Source organism: Thermobia domestica, chromosome 1 (assembly GCF_964235325.1).
Source record: "Thermobia domestica chromosome 1, izTheDome1.hap1.1, whole genome shotgun sequence".
Classification (NCBI taxonomy): domain Eukaryota; kingdom Metazoa; phylum Arthropoda; class Insecta; order Zygentoma; family Lepismatidae; genus Thermobia; species Thermobia domestica.
The window spans coordinates 104,103,630-104,128,109 of NC_137454.1; the positions used below are offsets into that span (position 1 = coordinate 104,103,630).

At 34.7% G+C, this 24,480-nt stretch overlaps 1 protein-coding gene across 4 annotated transcripts in view; it reads left to right on the forward strand.

Annotated features, from left to right (window-relative positions):
• spir (spire type actin nucleation factor) overlaps window positions 1-24,480 on the forward strand; it is a 521,502-nt gene that overhangs the window by 284,915 nt on the left and 212,107 nt on the right. For all 4 annotated transcript variants that reach the window (XM_081761349.1, XM_081761376.1, XM_081761357.1 and 1 more), the window contains exons 4-5: window positions 968-1,083; window positions 12,821-13,009. In XM_081761349.1, coding sequence (XP_081617475.1) covers window positions 968-1,083; window positions 12,821-13,009 — 305 coding nt within the window. The remainder of the gene's footprint in view (window positions 1-967; window positions 1,084-12,820; window positions 13,010-24,480) is intronic.

Here is a 24,480-nt window from a genome sequence, read left to right on the forward strand (position 1 = left end):
CTTAATATAGAACCTTGTTAACGTGTGGTGTAACTGCCTGTTGAAAGCAAATTTCTCACCGGAAGTTTTGCCAATAGCGCGTCGCTAGCTCATTGTTTCATATTAAACACCAATTCTGCTGCCGCGCAGTCTAGTTATCAACGAAAATACAAGGTTCCAAACAATATGGCTGCTAAATCATAGAACAGGTTGGTATATTGGGTAATTCACATTTGTTTTTATGTCTTCCGTTTCTTTACTTTTCTTTCGATCTGCTTATTCTTTAAAGTTTTTTCTTTCGTAAATTTAGACCAGAAAGAAAATGTTTATTTTATTATATTGTTTAGAGGTCAACGTAAAAGATAACATTGTAGATTCCATATGTAGCATATTTCTTTCGGACCCACCGAAAACAAACAGAGCCGGAAGTAGTGGCGGAAATATGTATGCTTGAACAGATCCGTATTTGCGCACGGTACACAGGGGTCCGTGTCCAGGGCGTCAAATTTTCAGTTGCAGCGTATTAAAAAAAAAAAAAATAGGTTGAAGTATGGTATACGGAATAAAGAGACTATTTATGAGAAAGAAATTTACGAATGATTTATACTGGAAACAGTGTTGATATTACAGCGCAACCATGTTTTCTCGTTACGATATTTTTTAGTAGACTAAAATTTATTACTTTTAGTGATTTTTGTTTTTACCTGTATCCTAGGGAAGTACTATAATGATTTATCTTTTGTCAGTTTTTTTTTCTTACAAATAACTGCATACGAAAAGGGGCGCAAAATTTTCTTGAGCCGAAGGCCGTAAAGTAGACTACATAAATATGGGCAATACTTGACCCATTTATAGCATTATTTTTATAAGCAATTAACAGAAAACATGTATTCCTGTCAGTTTCTCATAAATATTTTTAGTACTAAAAGTGGAATCGTACATTTTCTGCATTTTATATTGATTATGATATTTGTGCCTATTCTTTCAGACGAGGCTCCTGAACGCCAAGAAACGGACGACGAGGGTATCGAAAGGGACTCAGGAGACAGCGATGACGATCGGGGCTTGGCATCTCAACAATACTCTCTTGCCAAAGTTATGGAGGTAATTGGCTTTTTAAAATTATTTTATATTTATTAACTTGTAGCTCATATATGAGATATATATATACTATTGTATTTACCTGGTGAGCTAGAACTTGACTGACGCTGCCCACCAATGACGAGAGTGAAATACTTGGTAGGGTGACTTGTTTTATACTTTCCTTTCTCCAGCTCCAGTTCTCTCTCTCTCTCTCTGTTCGAATTATTCTTAGTTCTCAGTTTTAACAGTAATTGTCATCTTATAGTCTTATAATAGTGAACAAGATCAACATTATAAGTTACGAGAAAACTTCAAAACTGTTCAGATGAAGAACCAGACCCCAAGAGGATTTTTTTTAAATACCCAAACGCCAATATGTTCAATGACTGTGTTTGTTTGTTTTGGTATACGAATCGGAGAACTGGACACTAACAAAATCAGATATTCATCGTCTGTAAAGTTCACGACGAAGCATGGGGGGATGTATTTGTCAAGAATCAGCTACAAAGATAGAAAAAGAATCATATGGATCAATAAGATAGAGATGGATATGATCTTGAAAATTAAAAAAAAAAATGGATCAGAAAGATAGTGATGCATTATCTTGAAAATAAAAGGCATTATGGATCAGAAGAATAGTGACGGATATTATCTTGAAAATAAAAGGCATTATGGATCAGAAAGATAGTGACATATATTATCTTGAAAATAAAAGGCATTATGGATCAGAAAGATAGTGACGGATATTATCTTGAAAATAAAAGGCATTATGGATCAGAAAGATAGTGATGGATATTATCTTGAAAATAAATACATTATGGATCAGAAAGATAGTGACGGATATTATCTTGAAAATAAATACATTATGGATCAGAAAGATGGTGACGGATATTATCTTGAAAATAAAAGGTATAATGGATCAGAAAGATAGTGACGGATGTTATCTCGAAACTAAAAGGCGTTATGGATCAGAAAGGTAGTGACGGATATTGTCTTGAAAAGAGACTAAGGGGTCCTTATTCAAGGTGGGTGAGAAGCGCAAGCAGCACGACTGAGAACATGCAAGGAAATTACTCAAGATATGATGGCTGTGGAGAAGAGTTGGAGAGACTGTCATCTAGCAGTTGAATATATAGTGTTGGGTTATACGAGATTGGAAAATGTTTTGAAATCTGAATAATATATAAAAGTGAGGAAAATAGGAAAAACGTCTGCTCAATCCTTTAATATGGAAATTAACATTTTTCTATATGGTAACGTGTTACCTCTGGTGCATGGGGTTCGAACCCAGCTCGCACCTAGTACGTTTGTTGTGGTCAAAGTTCGTGTGCGTGGGTTGTTTCCGGCGTTCTCGCATTGCCTCCTATTTGATTCATTCCACCATTTTCATCCAACTCATTACCACCGTCTCGCTTAGCCTCGGAGCAAAATTGTGGGACGTTTCTCGCATTGCCTCCTATTTGATTCATTCCACCATTTTCATCCAACTCATTACCACCGTCTCACTCAGCCTCGGAGCAAAATTGTGGGACGTTCAACTAAAACGAAAAAAGCTGCCCAACTTCCTTTTATGTTGAGTCAACATTCAAAATACTATGCTCCCACCGGGAGTTGAACAGGGAATCGCGCGCACGAGACTCAGGCATTCTAATAATTGACTACTTAGTAGCATAATAATAATAATCCTTTAATAAATAGATCAACAAACGATGTGAATGTAAAATATGTGAGAGATTTTTATTTAGTTCTCAGCCGAAACATTAGTAAACAGGTCATTAGTATGCTATATACAAGTACACATCATCCTCACCATAAATTAAGAGAGTCATGTTGCTGAATATTCTAATGAAATTAAGAGAATTACTCTTCCATTTTGCTTTGTATTTCGACATTACTTTCGTAACTTCTTCAATTTGACGTAATGCTGTATTATGATTTATGTCATGTAATTATAATTAATGCTCCCTGAAGATTGATGCAAATGGACAAGTTTGCATGCACTTCTCATGCGAAATTACTTTCACTACTGGAAAGAGAGGAGAAAAAAAATATGTGACTCAAGGCTATACAAAATTATTTCTATATTGAGAGCTTTCCTTTAGCGACATGATTTTTTTTCTTGTTTTTCTTATGCGGGAATAACAAACCACAGGAATTAGATAGCAACTTTTTTTATTTTTAATTTTTATTTTCTTAGGTAATGTTGTGGTTATTTTTGACCTCAATGTTGGTTTATTTTGGTTTCATTAATTGGAGTTTAATGCCCCTTTTGAGCACCGAGGCTATGAGACGAAACCTATTCTTTAAAGTGGGATCCGAACTACCACTTGGATTTGAATCCGAGGTAAGCATTCTCCCTGGGAATTGAACCAAGGACTGCGTGCACATTATGTCATTCGTTAGTCACTTGATCACAACAGGTTATATTGCTTTTTTTTACTTACTAGTTGATCCTCCAAAGCGATCGATTTGTCAGCATATTGTTGATGTTAACTGTTAGCGTTCTATTTTAAATTAGATCAATTTTTTGGTTTGTATTGCACTGTATTGTGCTGTATTTTGTGAATTTTACGAACCATGAATCTGCCTTTTAGGCTAAAGAAGATACTACAAATGAATGATGATAATGAAATAAATGGTGAAAGAACAATATACATAAAATCCAGGCTTCGAGCAATATTCGAACCCGTGAGTTAACAGGTCTTACTGTTATCAGTCTAATAACTTACACCATTCGACAGTGCCAGCCGGTAGCTTTCATATATGGAATTGTACGTATGTAATAATGTGTATGCCGACAAAACAGTGCCCTCTGCTGGCGAACCGCAACAAGACAACCCAAATTTACCTATTGTTAATAGTTCATATCAGTCATTTCCAACTACTGATGTATGACGTAGAAGTGCAGTTTTACAATCTGATAAAAGGAAGAGAAGGAATGTCGGAAGAGAACAGGTGTTGCCAGTTATGTAACCACGAGTAGTAAGTAGAATACCTGCCTAAACCGTCGACGATACTATCGATGCTCTTGTTAGCTGGTCATCATGGTCTTTTTATGTGCGTCAGATTATGTGCCAGCTCCTTCCACTCTCATTGACAAGGTGAGAAGCAGACTGTGACGTAATAGAACATTTCAGTTGGGAGTCACTGGTTCACACATTTTTTTTTTTTTTTTTTTTTTATTTACCTCATCTTCAATATCTTGCAGCGCTGAATCCCGGAAAATTAAACTAAAGGCTGAGTTTCTTTCTATTATGAATTTACATTTCTAAATTCATACTTCGCTTAGTATTGCTTTTCAACTTCACTTGTCATCCAATGTTGTCAGCAATATTTTTATCATTGAGAGATCGCTAGAAGAATCAGTCAGCGTACATCTGTGTCATCTCTCTACAAATCATTTGCTTGGTACTCTTTACTCTTCGTTTCATATTTTCTTTGTTTTTCTACACCTCTTTTCAACATTTTCTTGTATTTGATCTGGCCGTCACCCTTAACTGAATTATCAGGTATGAAATCATTGCATAATTGCTTCCCCATTTTTCAATTCATGGTCAAAATTGAATGTCTGTATATATTCTTGGAAAGGTGTTAAATTAAAATCTCTAGTTTTGAAAAACACTGGAAAACATACTTGTGGTTAAAACAGAAACTTAGCATTGCTATTATTATTATTATTATTATTATTATTATTATTATTATTATTATTATTATTATTATTATTATTATTATTATTATTATTATTATTATTATTATTTATTAATTATTTACTAACAGTTTTAAATCATTCCAATATTTTACTTTGTACTGATGACATTAAGCATTTTAGAGTAGTAAACACTATTGAGGACAATGTTGGTCACATGATGCAAAGGTAACGGTATAAGGATCAATTGTTTAGAAACTAAGTGTATGACCTGTAGTAACAAATCACAATACTGTGTGAGCCAATACGAAATGCAATTCACTATAATACAGCAAGTCGACACAATGGAGGTTTTAGATGTTACATTCGACAGGTCATTATGCTTTAGTGATCATGTACAAAATATATGTAATGAAGAAAGAAAAATAATTGGTTACCTGTTTAATCAATGGCCTACTTTTTGTCTCTTATATGTACTCTTAAATAAAATACTGGTAAGATCAAGACTAGAATATGCATCGGTAATTTGGAACAGCCAAACTAATACTTTCGTAAACAAACTTGAAATGATCCAAAAGTGTTTTCTTAGAATACTTTGTTTAAGTTAGGACTGGACTATTACTCTAGCACGTATGAGTACTGGTTAGAATACTTTGTTTAAGTTAGGACTGGACTATTACTCTAGCACGTATGAGTACTGGTTAGAATACTTTGTTTAAGTTAGGACTGGACTATTACTCTAGCACGTATGAGTACTGAAAAACATATTTTAAATTGGAACCACTGGCTGACAGGAGAAATTTAATTGACTCAGTATTTATAGAAAAGATACTCGACAACCAATGTTAACTCGGACTATATTTTTAAAAATGTGGATTTTAAAGCTTCAATATACGATACAAGCAGTGGCGTATTTATGATTTTGTTTGGGGGGGCTTTGCCTGGAAATGTGAAAATTCTGCAAGATATTTCATTTACTTTACTATAGTACGTAAGATCTCGGGAATGACTTAAGCCCGCAAACCCCTCCTTAAATACGCCACTGAGTACAAGGGTTGAAAATTTTATTGCAACCACACGACAGGAAACATATTTTAATCTCAAGACTTTTTACAAACTATAATAGAGACTATATCTTAAAATGTGAGTTTATTTTAGAATTATTAAGATAACTTAATAGTGTTTATATTTTCCTTTTAATATTTGGAATTGACATAAACTACAATGTTAGAGTTTATTTTATTATCAATTCATGTTAAAAAGTTAATAATTATTTACCTCTTTTATTATATTATAGTGTTAAAATAATTTTATATAATATTTCAAAGTGCTATATTTTTACTGAATTTCAGTTATTCTCAACATATAAAATAAAGTTTATTATTATTATTATTATTATTATTATTATTATTATTATTATTATTATTATTATTATTATTATTGAAGAACATTTATAACTTTAATCTTTATATAGGGTTGTGCTGTCAAACATTATATATATAGTTTGAAAGCAAGAGCTATTATTCTTTGTACAGCTTTATAACCCATTGTAATTGCATCTTGAAATAGAGCATAACTTATTGTCTTGTAAACTCCATTAATGTTTCACTAAATCCCATCATAACAAACAAACAAGCAAACAAATCAACATAAACTTGTACCAAGCTTCAGTCACAATTTCTAGAGTACTTATCATCCATATACAAATTACTGATGTTAAGTAATAACTTGTAATAAGTGAATTTTAATACCTTTTCTATTATTATTATTATTATTATTATTATTATTATTAAAGAGAAATTTGAAGCTTAAAATATGTAAAACAATAATCATGCCTGTTGTGCTGCGTGGGTGGAAAACATGGTCGGTTACTCTAAGGGAAGAACGTAGACTGAAAATATTTGAGAACAAGATCCTGAGAAATATTTGGACCCAAGAGGAACGGGAGTGGGGAATGACGAAAATTTCAAAATGAGAAATTTCATAATTTATACCGTTTACTAAACACTGTTAGGGCCATCAAGTCTAGGAGGCATAGGTGGGCAGGTCATATAGCCAGAATGGAAGAAACTAGAAACGTTTTCAAAGTTTTAACTGGAAATCTAATCGGAAAATGACCATAAGATCTAGGGGCAGATGGGAGGACAATATTAAGATGGATCTCGCAGAAATAGGGATACAAAGTAGGTACTGGATCCAGTTGACTAAGGATAGAAGTCAATAGAGGGCTATTGTGAGCGCGACATTGAACCTCCGGGTCCCGTAGGCTATAAAATTAGTTAGTTTGGTTATTATTATTATTATTATTATTATTATTATTATTATTATTATTATTATTATTATTATTATGGAACAATGGCTGGACGCGTGAGGTACCATCCATTTTTTGTGGGTTGGAGACATGGAGTTGTCGGATTCACTTCGCATTATGAGATAATGCTAAATCCAGTGAGTTAAGAGTTAGTTAATTCTGTTCTGTAAACCCAGAATTAACAACGATGGAAGTCAATAGCTATACTAACCATACATCACATGACTAAAAGCTTTTCTATAGTCTAGAAGACCAAATAGTTTATTTATTTATTTATTTATTATAGACTTGCAATCAGTCACCACGACATAAAAAGCATTTCACCAAATAACCAAAGAAAGTCAACCACTTAAAATTTGCTTGCGGTTTTCAAAGATGCGTGTTTATAGGATAGTTTCTTTTATTGTTATTAGCAAAAAAGAAAGAAAAAGGACCACTTTTACTTTTTAGCAAATTGCAATTCAATTTTTTTTTCTTGTTGTTGCGACTTGCGTGTTGTGTTTGAGAACTGTTTGACATAGCAAAATAACATGAATCAGATGAAGAAGAAAGCACAACAACAGGTAGTTGATTCATCTCATTCAAGAGAAACAAAGAAAATAAAAAGATAGGTAAAAAAATGTCAATGGCTTCAAGAGCATTACAATCAGGAAAACGTGTATTTAGAGTGCATGTCACATGTAGATGCTGCAAGGACTTCTTTTAGGCAAATAAACGACCTTGCCAAATATGTAAAACCAGAATGTTTATCTGCTTACTGTATACGTTCTTTTACTCAGTGTTTTAAAAGAATTCTAATTAGTCTTGAAGAAGACGTTTTACTAATTGCATCGGTGTTTTAACAGTACTGTATATGTGTTCTAAAATAAGAAAAGAAAAGAAAGATTAGTGAACAGAATAGAAACTGTCTTGCTGTTAGTCATTACTTATTGAAGTGTGATTGCTTCCGTGCTTTTGAAACACTAACTTATTGTATGTAATGCACGTGCTTCATTTATAACGGTTAGCTGGTTATGTAACCATATTCGATTTAATTTCCGTTTCAAGGTTAGCTGGTCTGCAATTTGCTTGTTTGTGTGAAATTTATTTATTAATTGTAACTACTAAGGCTATATGAGACATCAATCTACTTCTTAACATGCAATCTAAACTATGTAAACTCCAAGGGAGAATCGAGTTGAGTTGGTTTTGAGTTTAACGTCCGTTTCAGCAGCGAGGCTATATGAGATGTGTACCTATGCTTAACATGGAATCCGAACCACATGAGCTCTCGCCAGGAATCGAACCCGGACCTCCCACACCAAAAGTGCGTATGTTAACCGGTTAGCCACAAAGGAGCCCAAGGGAGAATCGAGTCTGGGTCGTCCACACCAAGAGAAATACAACAAACAAGATTCGTCCTAAGATTTGGGAAGTGTGAGGGTAAAGAGAATGTTTCATTTGAGGGAATGGTGCAATTTGTCGCTTAGGAGGTATATTAGAGATTGCACTGAAAATAATGGCTTGCTTTTAAATGCAGAGCGTTTTCATGTTTCCGAGTTGATTATTACTTTGTATATCTTTAGTGACCACAGGCTCGATTACCAGTACAGCATTATATTTTAACGCTGAGTTACCATTGTGAGACAATTAATAGAAAATACTTAAATTAAGGGGTAGCAACCTCCAGTCCAGAAAGTCCGAAGTAACGGCTATGGTAGTCGAAGTCGAAGTGACTATGTTTCAGTACCAATATCAGTAGTTTAGTTAAGGAGAATTTCTTTTAGAGTTACTTCCTGGTTTACGTACACGCCTTTGTTTAATTCAATTCCCAGTGGGAGCTTACGTGGCTCGGATGCTACGTTAAGCTGTAAGCCCACGTCTCATATAGGTTCGGTGCTGGAAGGAACACACGACTCTCAATGAACCAATCAATTATATTCCATATTTTGATGCCTATCCTTTTAAATGTGGAATATATATCACTGTTAAAGAAAGGAAAAAGAAAATAAAAAATATTATGCATAATAAATGAAGGGAATAACCTATTTTATTTTCCGTCAGATGTATTCTGTAATATAGGCACTGAGTTGTTCAAACACAACAGGAGTTGTGGTACAGTCCATGTGATCTGTGTGGTTGAGCACCGATCTTAAGTGATAGAATACGCATGTTCGTTCAGAGAGGGAACGGGTATAACGTAGTGCTTAACGCATCGGCTCAATAAGCTGAATATTCGGGTCCAATTGAGCATACTTTCATTCTTTTTATATCAAGATGAAGGATATTTAACTTCTCGGAAAGAACTGCGAAACAATAGTAGACGGAGAATACGCTTGAAAATGCTCAACCGGAAATTACTAATATAAAGATAATTTGATAAGTAAGTGCATTTTTTAAAAATAGATGCAAACCACGCTTATAGCCGACATATTATACTAGTTGTACGTAGTCAATATCTTTTCTTTTTAATTCACATTTCCTATCATTTAAAAACTTCGAGAGACCAGCGGAGAAAGATGTCAGCTTGCCCCTTTGATCAAGAAACCGTTCACGTGTTACCTGGGTGAAATTAAGTGTTAAAACATACCTACACATTTATATATTTATTTATTTATTCCGTTATAGACAAGTATTCTGTTTTCTTTGAAGTAAACAGGAAATTGTAATGGCTTGCTTTAACAGATATCTTCTTCAAGTTTAGTTCAAAGTTTGCTTTGTCAAAATTCATTTGCCTTATACGATATTTTTTTCTATACCTAAATTTAAATATTAAATTTGATTTATAAATATTACAAATATACATCACGGAATTAATTTTTTACAAAGCAAGGAACACCTAAAATAGTTAAAAAAAAAAGAAACCACGAAACATTAAAATTCCAGTTTATTTAAAAGGAAAGAAAAGAATACTTCCAAATTTAGATCATTGAGCTAGCAAACAAAGATGGCGTACATAGGTATATTCAACATCATTAAACAAATATCTAAAAGAAAAAAATAAAGAATCAGTATATAGAATACATGGTTATGTTATTCCAATTTCAGAAGTATTCTTTGAGATCGTATTTGGACATTTTTTTTTCAAGAGCTCGTTCGTGGCTAAGCGGTTAGCGTACGCATCTTTGGCGTGGGAGACCCGGGTTCGATTCCCGGCGGGAGCACATGTTAGGATTCCACATTAATCAGTTGGTCCACGTCTCATATAGTCTCGCTGCTGAATGGGACGTTAAACTCAAAATCAACTCAATTTTTGTTCAAGCGGCTGCTTTTCGATGCATTTACAGGTTATCTGGCAAGTACTTATAGGCCCAAGAGGCGTATAAAATATCACGGAGAAGTGATTATAATAATCATAGGTAGATGTAGCTATATACAAATATTTCACTCTTATTAGTTAGATTCAAACATTTCTTACAATCAGCTGGGAAATAGCTTATACATATAATTAATATATGGTGTTTTCTCTTAAGATTGAAGACCAAAAATTGATCAGAGTAGTAATATCCTTTATTTTTTCTCATTTGTCCCTCATGCTCTGTTCCAGAAAATATACTACAATTAATTTGTAGGTAGTTTATTCATACTCTTTAAGTGCTAAATGCCGATCAAACTGAAGAAATGTGCGTAGATTCAAACTTTGTACTTCATGTGTACTTTGTATGTTGTTGTTTGATTTTTCACTGAATTGCAAAGCAATCCTATGTTTACTTTCCACATTCTTCTCTGAATAGGAATCCGTTACCATATAACCTATTGTGTAGAAGTAGTTTGTGATGATTATCTTTCTCTAGCCAATATAACGGTTCGTTGTCCGTCCATAATGTTTACGTGAAACACCGTCAACAAGTGGTAATCAAGTGTAAAGTTAGATTTCGTGAGATATTGATAAATCAGCTCACTTACGTTAAACATACGCTTAGTATTTCGTTTTTTTCTCATTGAGGTATCCTCATAATTTTATCATCTGCCATGGTTGCCACACTAATCTCACGTTTGATGAGAAGGCGAAGTGTAAGTACCTTACAATTATAGAAAATTCACGGGCTAAATGCCATTGCAAGTGTTTTATGCATTGGCATAACATTTATATTGTGTTTTCCCTTGTCTTGAATCAGTGTTGTGTTTTAAGGCAGAGTTCTAGCCCTTTACTTGACGTAGCCAGACGTGATTACTAAGCTAGTAGGAGATATGATAGCCAATTCCTCTTGCGTGCCATTTATAGTATCTTTTTAAAGCGTAGGGAATTAATTATTATACCGAGTAAACGTGAACTGGTAAATGGTAATTAGCATTTGTGCTTCAAGTGTTGGTTTAATTACGAAGTTTTGGCTTAAATTCTGCAGTAGGTCGACTTAAGCGCGGTTTTCCATGATCTTTTCGGCACTTTCGCCAGGTGATAATCGGAGTAGCACATTTCCTTTCCCACTGCAGTGTCCTCAAAGACTACATCTGGATTTTGGTTTACTAATTAATTAAATGATGTGCTTATGTGTAGCCGACTAGTATGCATACGCCTTTAGTATTTTGTGATCTCGGATTCGATTTTTGAAGTTGTTTCAGCATCATGAGATGATTGGAGAACTACTTAAGTTATTAGGTAGCGAACTCAGATCTTGAGAACCAAAAATAAGGGCTGTTCGAGTTGATATGAATAAACGCAATTGTCGGTCGCGACTCTTCGTTGGGTGTAGGAATTTTAATTTTACACTTTTTAAATAATAATAATAATAATAATAATAATAATAATAATAATAATAATAATAATAATAATAATAATAATAATAATAATAATAATGTGCTAAAAGGAAGCACAGTGGCTCAGTGTTAGAGCGCTCACACGTCTGTTGCGAGGAGTTCCTGGGTTCTACCCTAGGCAAAGTCAATTTGTGGTGGACAATCTCGTGTCCGTAGATTTTTTCGGGGTTCTCCCGTTTTCTTCATTACACCATTCTGTTCATTATCATTATCACCATCTCCATTAGCATAATCGTGAGACAATTAAATCGAAAAAAATATATCCCAAATTCCTCTCTAGATCCACCAGTTGTTTGATCCTAAATGGCATCGACCTTACACATTTTGTGTAATTTAGATTTGACTAAATTAAATTTCTTGAAACTGCAGTCCATGAAGGATTACAACTGATCAGATAGCACGTACATGGTGATTGTGCGATACGTTGTCAGCGTATCTTCTCTCAACGCCATTATTATTATTATTATTATTATTATTATTATTATTATTATTATTATTATTATTATTATTATTATTATTATTATTATTATTATTATTATTATTATTATTTATTTATTTATTTATTTATTTATTTATTTATTTATTTATTTTTGAAACCTGATTTAAGTATTCCTTAATTCAAATTATCTCATGAGGCTGGGTTAATACTGAAAATTCTGTGCCGCGACAACGAATTAAACCATTGATACTGTGCACTACTAATACGTGGTCTAACCCCTGGAGTATACACAGGAACACAATATTATCGAAGTTCTACATAGCACAGAGTGAAGAGAGAGGAACATTTTGTCAATAAAGAACCATAATGTGCAGAAGGCTAAAATAATTATCAATACTAAAGAATAAAATTTCTTCGAAATAAATTTCGTAATATTAGCTCAGTATTATGTATACTGGTAAGGAAACGTTTCTTATGTAACATATTCAATATGTTTCTGTGTGTGTATAAGATAAATAATTTACATGAAATAATACTAGCTAATTTTCTAAACAGTAGATATTTAATTTATTTTATATTGAAATATTTGACATTTTCATTTCATATGCATTTCTTTATTTCCCAGCTTTGCGCAGGGCATTTGTCAACTCCGCAGCAGGCGGACGGCCATTACCGAGCAGTTTGCCGAGCGCTTGTGGCGGAAGCTCTTGAACTGTCTTCGTTCCTGGAAAAAGTATCCCAAGGGACCCGCAGCCTCCGCACCGAAACGGACACCCCCTCCCCCGATCTCGACAACCTACAGTTCTCAGATTGGGTAAGTGGCAGTATAAATGTATTGTTTCCAACAGAAACCAGAGTTAAACCAAAATTAAAACTCGAGGAATATGCAGTACCTTCTTTTTAAAAATCTTTTGTTTAACTCTACGAAGTATTGAGAATCTTGTATTTGAACTGTTTGTAGAACTTCCTGATTTTAGAGCAGTAATACTGGCTATACAGCCTTCTATACGAACAATTCATCTGTCTTAATTATTTTTGAAGTTCAACGTGTGAAGCAAATACTGAATTTCAATAAAGTTTAATCCTGTAAATTATATTTTGTGCAGTCTGAACATGAGGATACGTCATGCAACTGTAATATTTTCTGATGTAAGAATGAAGTGGCCAGTCATGATTCAGTATTTGCTTTTACAATCTTGTATGAACGCTTTTAAAGATCTCCACCACTCTCCTCCCCAACTTTATAAATTATAGTGAGTAGCTTAAAAGAAAATAAAGAAAATCAAAAAGTGAATCAAGAACTAGTAACTATTTTCAGATCTGAAGTTGCAGACAAAGAATCTGGAATTTCAGTTTATTACGTTACAATATTGTTAAACACACAACATTTCTTCACTGCATGAAAGTTCTTAAAGACATTCATTGGTTTATTTAATGTATTTCAGATAACTAATGGCTCACTTTCTCAATTTGTGATTTTCTTAATTTTCTTTTAAGTTATTCACTAATTAAAACATGAGGGCGAAAGTAGTGGAATATATTATGTGCTCGGTTCATTTTAGTGGCGCTTTTTAGCACCGAGGCTATGTATGAGAAATTACTCCACATCATAATATCAAATTCCAAACCGTTTGAGCTCGCACATGAAATGGTACCTGGTTCTCCCGCTCCGAAGGCGCCAAACTTTTTTTTATTTATTTTGTAAGCTACGAGGTATATATTTAAAATACCTATGTATAGCCTGAGAAGAATGGAAACCCTAATGAGCAGTACGTAACTTCAATGCAAAATGTCCTCCAGATGTTTGCCGTCATTCTGAAACACATACTTACACTAGAATGTTTGTTCCTTTAAATTTTCTTCCACGTGTCACGATTCAGAAATTCATTGTAATAATTATGTTCTCCAATACGATATACATTTCGAATTATCTCAATATACACGTCATTTTTCGTATTTTCTCATATAATAGAATCAGTCAGGCTTGGATCAGGTGACCGTGGTGACCATTCTTCTGGTCTCGTGCCAATCTAGCACTGAGAAACATATCATCCAACAATACCACGCTTAAGCACCACTTCCTTCCTTGGTTTTCGAATTCAGATCTTCAGTTATGGTATTTTTACTTAATGTCATCGGGAAAACGAAAATATGTTAAGTATTCTCTTATATCTAGAAAGCGCAGTGTACTATATTAAAGTGAATTTATCTGAAGCTTATTCTCTTGTCCTCTCTTCTCAATTCGAACTGAATTTGTACAACAAAATGGCTAGATATTAGATCTGGTCTTTTCATAGATGTTCTCAGTATCGGTGACGAAGGCATCTTCGACTGTATCCCTCCCCCATAGTTTTGTATCAGTCTCAAGAAGCAAAATTTCGGGATGCTACCGTGCTGACTTTCTTCGGAGATTTCTTGATTATTTTTTATTTTTAATGTTTCCGATATATTAAATGATAACTTCTCGATTTTATTTGAAACTTTTATGATAAATAAAAAAATCTCATTTTCTAAGATTAACGACACGCTAAGTGAACTTTGTGGTGGACAAACACCGTGTGCGTGGGTTTTCTCGGGGTTCTCCCGTTTCCTCCCACTATCTTCATTCCACCATTTAATTCATTACTCATCATCACCGCCTCCTTTAGCCTTACCGGCATAACCGTGGGGCGTAAAACTCAAAGATTTCATTTAATTTTTTTCTAAGATTAACGATAATTGTGGTTGACTACATCGTGCCCCTAGGTGTTTTCGGGGTTCTTCCATTCTCTCCCACATTTTCATTCCACAAATACTTTCACAATCTTTCACTTTAATTAATCATCCGTCCCTTTTAGCCTAAAGAGCATAAACATGAGACGTTAAAGGATTTCATTTTCCATTAGTTCGACCGGAACTGCTAATTTTCTGTATTGTACATGGTGTCCGAGAAGTCCTTCCCTGATTACAGAAATTGATAACTCAGGCTAGAAATAAGATAGAAATATGAAACTGGTGTTGAATTGTTTACAAACTATAAAAGTTTTGGTCACATCAGTACACTTCCACATGAGCACCCTTGGTAGCACATCTAGGCGATATTCAATTTCCATCCACACATTAGCCAACATCACTGGAGGGATCGATGCAACGACTGTGGTTATTCGTTGCTGCAGGGTTTCAAGATCTGGTACACGTGTTCGGTAGACCTAACACAGACAAAAACTTTTATAGTTTGTAAACAATTCAACACCAGTTTCATATTTCTATCTTATTTCTAGCCTGAGTTATCAATTTCTGTAATCAGGGAAGGACTTCTCGGACACCCTGTATTTTACATGCCGTACTTCTGCTGAAAGATATACATAGTGTAAATTCTTTAATGATAATAATAATAATATTCGATATTAACGTGAACAATATAGATTAAAATTCTTTAATGACTCGTGATTAATCTGTGGATAAGCTAGTGGAAATAGTGACATTATCGGAAATTAAACTCCAAATTGGATACGTTGATCGTACAAATTATTCTATCACAGGAAGCTGTAGTAATACAGTATACATTGTTTATTTTTTTTGGGGGGGGGGGAGGAGAGTTAGGCGTGCTATGTATCAATGATATTGTTACCTTTATAAAGCTAAAATAATATTTGACGGCCATGTTATTATATTCCGAGTGAAGCAAAAGCTATTCAGAGTGCGTAGGTGTGTATACGTTTAATAGGTCAACTCATAAATCAATAGAAGGAAACGTATCTAATCCAATCCACGCCACAAGCGAACGTTATTACTTTTCAACCTTCAATTCACGTGAAATAAGAAAGGCCAAGCAACTCATAGAACTGAAAAGCGTTTGTTTTAAACATAAGACCGTGTGGGATGGATTTGTTGTAATAGAAACAACATTGAAGTCAATCTTCTCTTATTCTTGTTTCTATTGCCTTTGTCTCGCATAATTTTTTTTTTACTGTTTCATTACTTAAAAATACGATTCATTACCAACAGCTCTCATACTTTAATTAGTATTGGTAGAAATGCTAATTATGAGGATTTTTAGTCAGCGTTGGAATTCGAAATAATTTACGATCGATATGCTCGTAAGTATAGACCTGTTTTAGGTATACTTCAATATACACAGTAAAAATTGACTGTTTTAATTCAACACCATGCGTCATTGTTTTTACGGGTTAAAATAAACTGAGAACAACAGATAGCAGCACTTCTGCTAATTCATACGCTCACAAAACTATTTACGTAAAAGATTACATGCAATATAACTCATTGTTCGTTACTTGGTGTCAAATAAGAAGTGCGATTTAAGTTAAGGTTACTGGCAAAAAACATGCATAAAACGAAAACCACTCGTTCGATATCAATGAAAGTTTCACCCTTTGCTTGTCATAGTATCTCACGAGTGTATGCTAAGTGTGAGCGCGTAAACTTAAACGGGAAGTGAATGACAACCGAAAAGTGCAAGGCTGTCCGCGGGAGGCTTATCCTATTCTACGAGAACCAGTGCACATCTGATTTTACGGCTGCTTTAAACCATTTTAAGTGTGAATATCCTTATAGTACAGTGCATAGAATGTTGAAAAATTATGTGGAGACTGGTGAAGCATCACGAAAGAAGAAATTTGGTTGCTCAATTTCAAAATGTACACAAAAAGTGAAAAGTTCGATTAGACGAGAACTCTTGAAGAACCCTAACTTGTCAAACCGTTTTTTAGGACGAAAATATCAAATTTCTAAATTCAGTGTAAGGAAAATCAAGAAATAATACGGATTCAAGGTTAAAACATGTAAAAGTGCACCATTTTATATAAACGAACAAAAGAAGCGCGCTAAGATCAACTGCCGCAAACTCTCCGACAAGAAGTTCGCGAACAAGACTGTGATCATGGATGATGAAACTTACTGTTACCAAAACTTAGCGTTCGCGCCTGTTTCCGAGTATGTATCGTTCATTGGTAAACGTCAAGTTAATCCTAGCAAGTTCGTGAAACTTAAAGACAGGTATACGAAAAACTTTTTGATCTGGCAAGCGATCGCGGCAAACGGTAAAGGCAAACGGCAAGGATGTGAAAGATATGCAAAACAAAGTGGTCGGAAGTTTCAAAAGAAGTGGCAAAAAGTAGTGGACAAGCGCTTTTCCGGAAGCTCCGGTTCTAGCTTCGAAAAATCGGCCGCAAGGGTGTCTACAGCGTCAAATAGTAAACTACTTCTTTTTTTAGATATCATTTGTTTATTATATTAAAATGTGTTGTGATTTCTCAAGAAATAAAAAAGTTATTACAAAAATTCAAAGTTCCCTTAACTTAAATCGCACTCCTTATACAACATATAGCTTGTGCTCATAGCTGAAATAAAGTTAATACAAATTCTCAACATCAATATCCGTGGTAGTTACTTAGGTATTTATGATATTCGTTGAAGGCAATATGCACGCTAAGATTACAGTATAGCTGTATCTGTCTGATGCAGACGCTTTTGAGGCGAGTGTAGGTACGTTTATTAATTATTGTTCGTAGCAATTCAAAGATCTCGCTGATCCCAGGCCGACAATACAACTATCAATATTAGTCTAATACTTTAATGTCTTGTGTTCAGCATGCAAGCTGGGGTGTTACTGAGGTATATATTGAAAGAACAACGTGGTGGTGTTCCTATTTCCGCGTTCCTTCGTTCAATTACCTAGTTCTTTAACGCAACCGCGGTGTTATTTTCATGCCGCTTGGAACACCAGCTCTGTATCAAACTGGTAATGCCAAACCTGCGTTAACCGTAACGCTGGGCCCTTGGTGTTGGAAATCATGCTGAGACCACTTCCTGTATTAAAATTGAGTTGTATTAATACATTCATTTTTTTCCCAGTGTAGTAGAGTTTACTTTTAAATTTTTAGAGCTGGTATAGTTTGTGGTGTTATACGCTTTCCACACATATATGATTACTTGATAACAGTAGTAAAAGAGAAATTATTAAATCAATAAATTTATCAACAAGAACTAAATTAACTATATACTGCTTAAGAAGCCCGCACGTAACCTTTCCGAAGCGTGTTTAAAGTATGGGATTGATAGTGTAGGTCCTATCTTACATTGTACATGTACCGGCACATAAAAGACAAGTAAATTTGACAATGTATTAAAACGTTTTATCACTAAACGTGGTTAAGAGGGACGGAGAGGAAGAGGGATGTTTCAGTTGATTTCTTTGGGGAGAATGAAAATGCGACTGAGGGGGGAAAATCTCTCCTACCCTCTCAGGGAGTAATCGCAAATTTATTTTGAAACCGTGTTTTCTTAAGGAAAAGTCGAACGACATTAATAAGCACATGAATTGGCTGTCGTAAAACAGTTAGGTTCGCGGTCCTCAACCTTTTAATGGCCACGGCAAAGCCTGATTCGTTGAGTGTAGATGCGGCTACGAGTTGGCAACCTAACACGAATTGAACTATTATGTACAAAACGACAGGCTCAAATTTCTTATGTACCGGTACTAGTTTCTATTTTTGAATATCTCTGGAAAGCAATTATTTTTTAGACCTTGGAATATTTTCTTGTTTTTTTAATATATTGAATTATCTATCAGGGGCGGATCCAGGGGGAGGCGATCGGGGGACGATGGCCCCACCCCCCAGAAGAGGAAATTTTCTTATTTTATATATAAATAAACCCACCCATAAAAAGTTTGGAGCTCTTAAAAGCAGCTCTAAGTAGCAGTATTACTACCGACCGCCCCCCCAGAAATCCGTCCTGGATCCGCCCCTGTTATCTCCTGTACATATTACTTTTATTTATTTATTTATTTTTTCCTTCATTGCCACATTGCCTCGAAAGTTTAAAGTAACACAGCCCTATTCTGTATCATAGTTTTATTAAATTTACAGCAAAACTGGGTTATGTAATTCATAAATGATAAATTGTGTAATTTACTTTTGATATACTTCCCTACAATATGTATTAAGAATAGCTTAATTCTGTGGGTACACCACGCTTGAATAGAAAAACACCATTGGAGGTATGCGAAAACAAAGGTTGAATACTACTGCGTTCTGCCTATGAGATGAAAGTTGAAGCTGTCTTACGTTGGAAAGGTGTATAAAGTGGTGTCTCGTCTCGAAAATTGTATCTGTTTCTATTGGAGAAGTTTTGTCTCGTCTCGTGGACAAACACAACTATTTCTAACTACAGTATATATCTAGAAAAGAAAAGCTATGTAAAAATGAAAATTAAATGAAATCTAAGTTTTATGTCCTATAGGCTATAAAGGAGGCGGTGATGATGAGAAATGAGGATGGTGGAATGAATAAAGTGGGAGGAAACGTGAGAATCCCAAGAGAACTCACGCACATGGTGTTTGTCCACCACCAAGTTCATTTGGCACGAGCTGGGATCGAACCAAGGACCCCATGTACACCTTGTCTCAAAAAGGTTGAGCGCATTCTTTATTGCTATTTCGAGGCAAAAATTTTCTAAGTCCAACTTCGGGTATCTTCGGGAAAAAGTAAACCAGGTTCGAACCTCGAAGCCAACCTTTGCAATCGGGAAAAATCTTGCAGATGTGTTTTTCTTCTTTTAAATATAATAAGACTTGTTACCAATTATATATAAAAAAGCAACATTGATTGAAATACTTAATGATACAATATTTCGAAACTGTATTAATGCCAGCACATGCTTGTTTGTCATTTTGCTCTCCATACTTAATGGAATATTTAGATACGTAAACGAATCTTTCCATATGTAAAAGAATGGTGAAAGTTAAGACATAGAACATTGTTCTCTCCTGAGTACTAAAATAAAAGTCAAAGTAGAACGAAAACAGCGTTTGCAGTGGATATGAATGTAATTATTATCTTAAATACCATTATATATTGCTAGAAGTATCATTCGAGGAGCGCTTGTGTTAGCTCACTGGTACGCCGTTGGATTGCAAATCGTAAGGTCGAGGGTTCGATTCCCATCTCAGTCGTTGTTTTTTTTTATGAAATTCTATTTTCCGCAACGGAAAAAATATATAAAATAATTACATTAAAATACGTCAGTTGTATATATATATATATATATATATATATATATATATATATATATATATAACATATAATCATTGCAGAACATAGTGATTATTATGTTTAAAATATAACAGGTGTTCACAGTACGTTGGCATTCTATGATATATGTGAATGTTAAATACAAATTAAGAAAATAATATAATCGCAATAAATAAATTATGTAGTGTATTTATTTGCAGCTATTTGTCATATAGGGGTTACTTCTGAACATTCGTATTACAGCATGTCATTGATATTCTTGAAAAATTATCCGAGGCATAAAAAGTGGGTATAAACAGAGAATCCAAAGTCGGAACGCTCGCAAGAAATTCATGAATCCCAAAGGTCACGTGAGCAGACTGGAATTGTCCTTATGAAGCATGCCACAGCCGAAGGTCTTTACATAGATTTTCAATTCAATACCTGATATATGCTTTTGCAATGTGGAAGTGGTGATGCCTTTGGTCGCTCTCTCTCACTTTCTCGCTCGCTCACTCTGTATTTATATATATGAAAGTGGATGTATGTGTGTGTTTCGACATAATTCTGATATGTCTAGAGCAATTTTAACCATATTTCTTACAATCTGGAAAAGAGTACTGTCGGGATATATATCAAAAATGCTAGAAAAGGATCGATATTAGTATCGAATCCATAGTTTCGTGGTCGCTTAGGTAAACAGTTCTACTTTCAAATCAAGTCCAATTAAGCTCCCATTAGCACCCAGGGTGGTTACGCAACGACAAAAAAAAAAAAAAAAAAAAAAAAATCGAAATCAACCGATATTAGAGCCGAAGTGTAAGTTTTCAGTGCCGCATTTCCCATTAGTCCAACTAGGCCCGTGCCTAGAGAGCAACATATTTGAAGAGCGCAAAGTTTAAAATTTTAATTTTCTTCGTATGAAAAAGTTTAAAAAAATCGAGAGCAAATATACTATTTCATGAGCAGTCCTCTTTTACTATTCTAATATATTTAATGATAGCGTAAGAAATCTGAAAATAATTCAGAACATGTTTCCCATTTATTTTTTGTTACGTAGTTGTAGCTATAGCATCTAGTGAGTGGTATTTAACTGCAATAAATTCACTAATTAAGCATATTCGAATTAAGTTTTATTTGTAAGTTAGGGATCAAGGGGCGGAGAAATATGTAGTTATTGGGGGCGCCGAGAGCAAAAGTGCGTATAATTATTTGCACTTTTGACATTTCGTAATCAACAGTTTAAAAGGTCCGTGATATACGCAAACGCTTTTTTTTTTGTCAGGAAAATACGAAACCCAATTACCTTAATTTACGTCTACAATATCTGTGCACAGTTTCATTCAATTCTGTACACTTCTTCTTGCCTTTTAGGCCTCAAATTTTAAAATTTTGGGTGGGGGATTTTGTCCCTTAAAACCGCTTTCTTTCAGAAAATAAACTCGCATTCGTTTATTTTTTGCGTATTGTTCCTACACAATGTATCGTTCCAATTCTTCATGTCCTTTAAGCACTTCTGACATACTTTTATTAGCACTTTTGATATTTCACGATCAAAGTTTTGTAGTGGTCTGCGTCCCACCCAAACCTTTTTCTTTTTTTTTTTCCAGGAAAATACGAAACCAGTATTCCCTCATTTTATGTCTACAATATATCTGCACAATTTCATTCACTTTGGTTCATTTCTTGTGACCTTTCGGGCCTCAAGTTTCAAACTTTTGGATAGGGGCTTTTGCCCCTAAAACCGTTCTTCCGCAGAAAATAAAAAACGTATTTATTTATTTTTTGCGTATTATCCCTACTCAAAGTTTCGTTGCAATTCTTCATGTTCTTTACACACATCTGACATACTGTCATAAGTACTTTTGATATTTCGTGATCAAAGGTTTGGAGGGGTCTGTGCCCCACGTAACCATTTTTTTCAGGAAAATACGAAACACGTATTCCCTCATTTTAAGTCTGCAATATCTGTGCACAATTTCGTTCCCTTCGGTCCACTTCTTCTTGCCTTTCGGGCGTCAACTTTCAAAATTTTGAGTAGGGCTTTTGCCCCTCCCTAAAAACACTTTTCCGCAGAAAAAACACGTATTCGTTTATTTTATGTGTAGTATCTACCCGCCTATTTTTTTTCAAAATTGGAGTGTTACACTTGGGAGGTATTACTTGTGAGTCGTAATGTTATATGCATCACTTTTACTCTTCTAATAGAAGCAAACCCTTGACCCTCAAGCGTTACCGGACCAAATGTTCTTTGGACGAAATGTGCTTTGAACTAAACATCCCTGGACGAAATGTCCCTTGGACCAATTGTCTTTTGGACGAAATGTCCTTTGGACCAAATATCTTTTGGACCAATTGTGTTTTGGACGAAATGTCCTTTGGACCAATTGTGTTTTGGACGAAATGTTCTTTGGACCAATTGTCTTTTGGACGAAATGTCCTTTGGACCAAATGTCTTTTGGACGAAATGTCCTTTGAACCAATTGTCTTTTGGACAAAATGTTCTTTGGACAAATTGCCCTTTGGACCAAATGTCCCTGGACCAAATGTGTTTGGACTAAATGTCTCTGGACGAAAATTCTTAGGACGAAATATCTTTGGACGAAACGACCCCCAACCACCCACCGTCCCATTCTGTTCAGTGCATTGTAGACAGCATCTTCTGAACACTTGTGAGCTTGTCTACGTTTTACTTTCAAGATCTCCATTTTCTTATTTTTTTCATTTGTTTCTAATGAAAAAAAGTTCAGGCATTTTTGGATTTTGATATTTGCAATTGTAAGAGTGGCAATAGCAATAGGAGTTCAATTTTGAGATACAGCTTGTGAGCTTTTAGAGGAGCTAACTGCTGTAAAAAAAAATTGAATCACCTGTAATATATGAATTATTATACCTAGTATAAAAAACTGAAAGTAACTATGTCTGCGTGATTATCACGGCCAAATTGCAAAGTCAAATGAAATGACATTTGGTATATAATCAGGCTCCAATCCCAGCTGGAAAGTTATCATACGCGTATCATTTTCATTATAACACATATCCTTAGTGGGGAGTAGGTGTCCGAATTTTTGCGAGAAACTGAGTATCTTACAAGCAGTTCAACTTAGAGAGCTGAAATTCAGTATATACCTTTATATTAAAAATAAACAGAACGTGTCCTGGCATTTTTAAAAATGTGTTTTATGAGCGGGGGGGGGGGGAGGATTTTCTATATATTGGAAATTGGTAGTGGGTTGATTTGTAAAAATTATCGAAAACGATTGATATTAGTTGAGAACCCATTGAGGAATGAAAAGTACAGTCATTTGCATTTTATACCCACTGCTTTCTATTATAATAATTGCTGAAGCTGGTGTTTAATATATGAATCGTTTAGAGCATAAGGCAATCAAACCATAAAGTTGTGAGAAAAATGGCCATAACATTTGTATTCCAAGCTTAATTTCATGAGCATTTTAAATTAGTACGGCATGCTTAATTATATGGAAAACTAGTATTTCTTTCTCTTTTTCTTACGTTGGTCTACTTTACAGGCACGTAGCCAGAATTTCGTAATAGGGGGGGGGGGGTCCGTGACAAATTACTGCGGTTATCATACCAGGGGTTCGATCATTCTAAACTATTTTACTGCAAAGATATATTGGTTCGTTTAGCTAGGATTTCGTAATGTGGGGAGGGGAGGGAAGCATGACATGAAATAGTCTGGTTACACACCAGGGGCTCGATCAATCTAAACTATTTTACTGGCAACATACCCATATTGGTTTGTTAGGACTATAAAATTACGATATGTTAGTAAGTATTTTAATAAAGAACTATGAAGAATCTCGAGTAAAAGCATATAAAAAGTATTGAAAAATCAATCTTTTTAAGTTCTCCTGATAGACTACCTGATCGAATCGATTTATCGATCGTCATTTGTAGTCCATAGGATTATCATGGAGCTAGATGAAATTCGGAATGCTCCGTTATAATAATATCCAATTTCAACCTAACCGTCCCCCCAGTTTCCTCCACACAAAGCTCCTCATAAGAAAGAGTAACCAAACGCTTGCTCTAACTTTATATTTTTAACGCTGATTCTTCCTTTTTCAAGTTTCTTTTTATTTCGTCCTTCCTTAATTTTTTACATTTTTGGTTCCGAAGGGGAGGGGGGTCCGGACCCCCCGGACCCACCCCTTGGCTACGTGCCTGTACTTTATCTTCATTTGATACTTTCAAATTTCATCCTGTTTTCTACTGAAACGTATATGTAAGCCAAGAAAGAAATAAT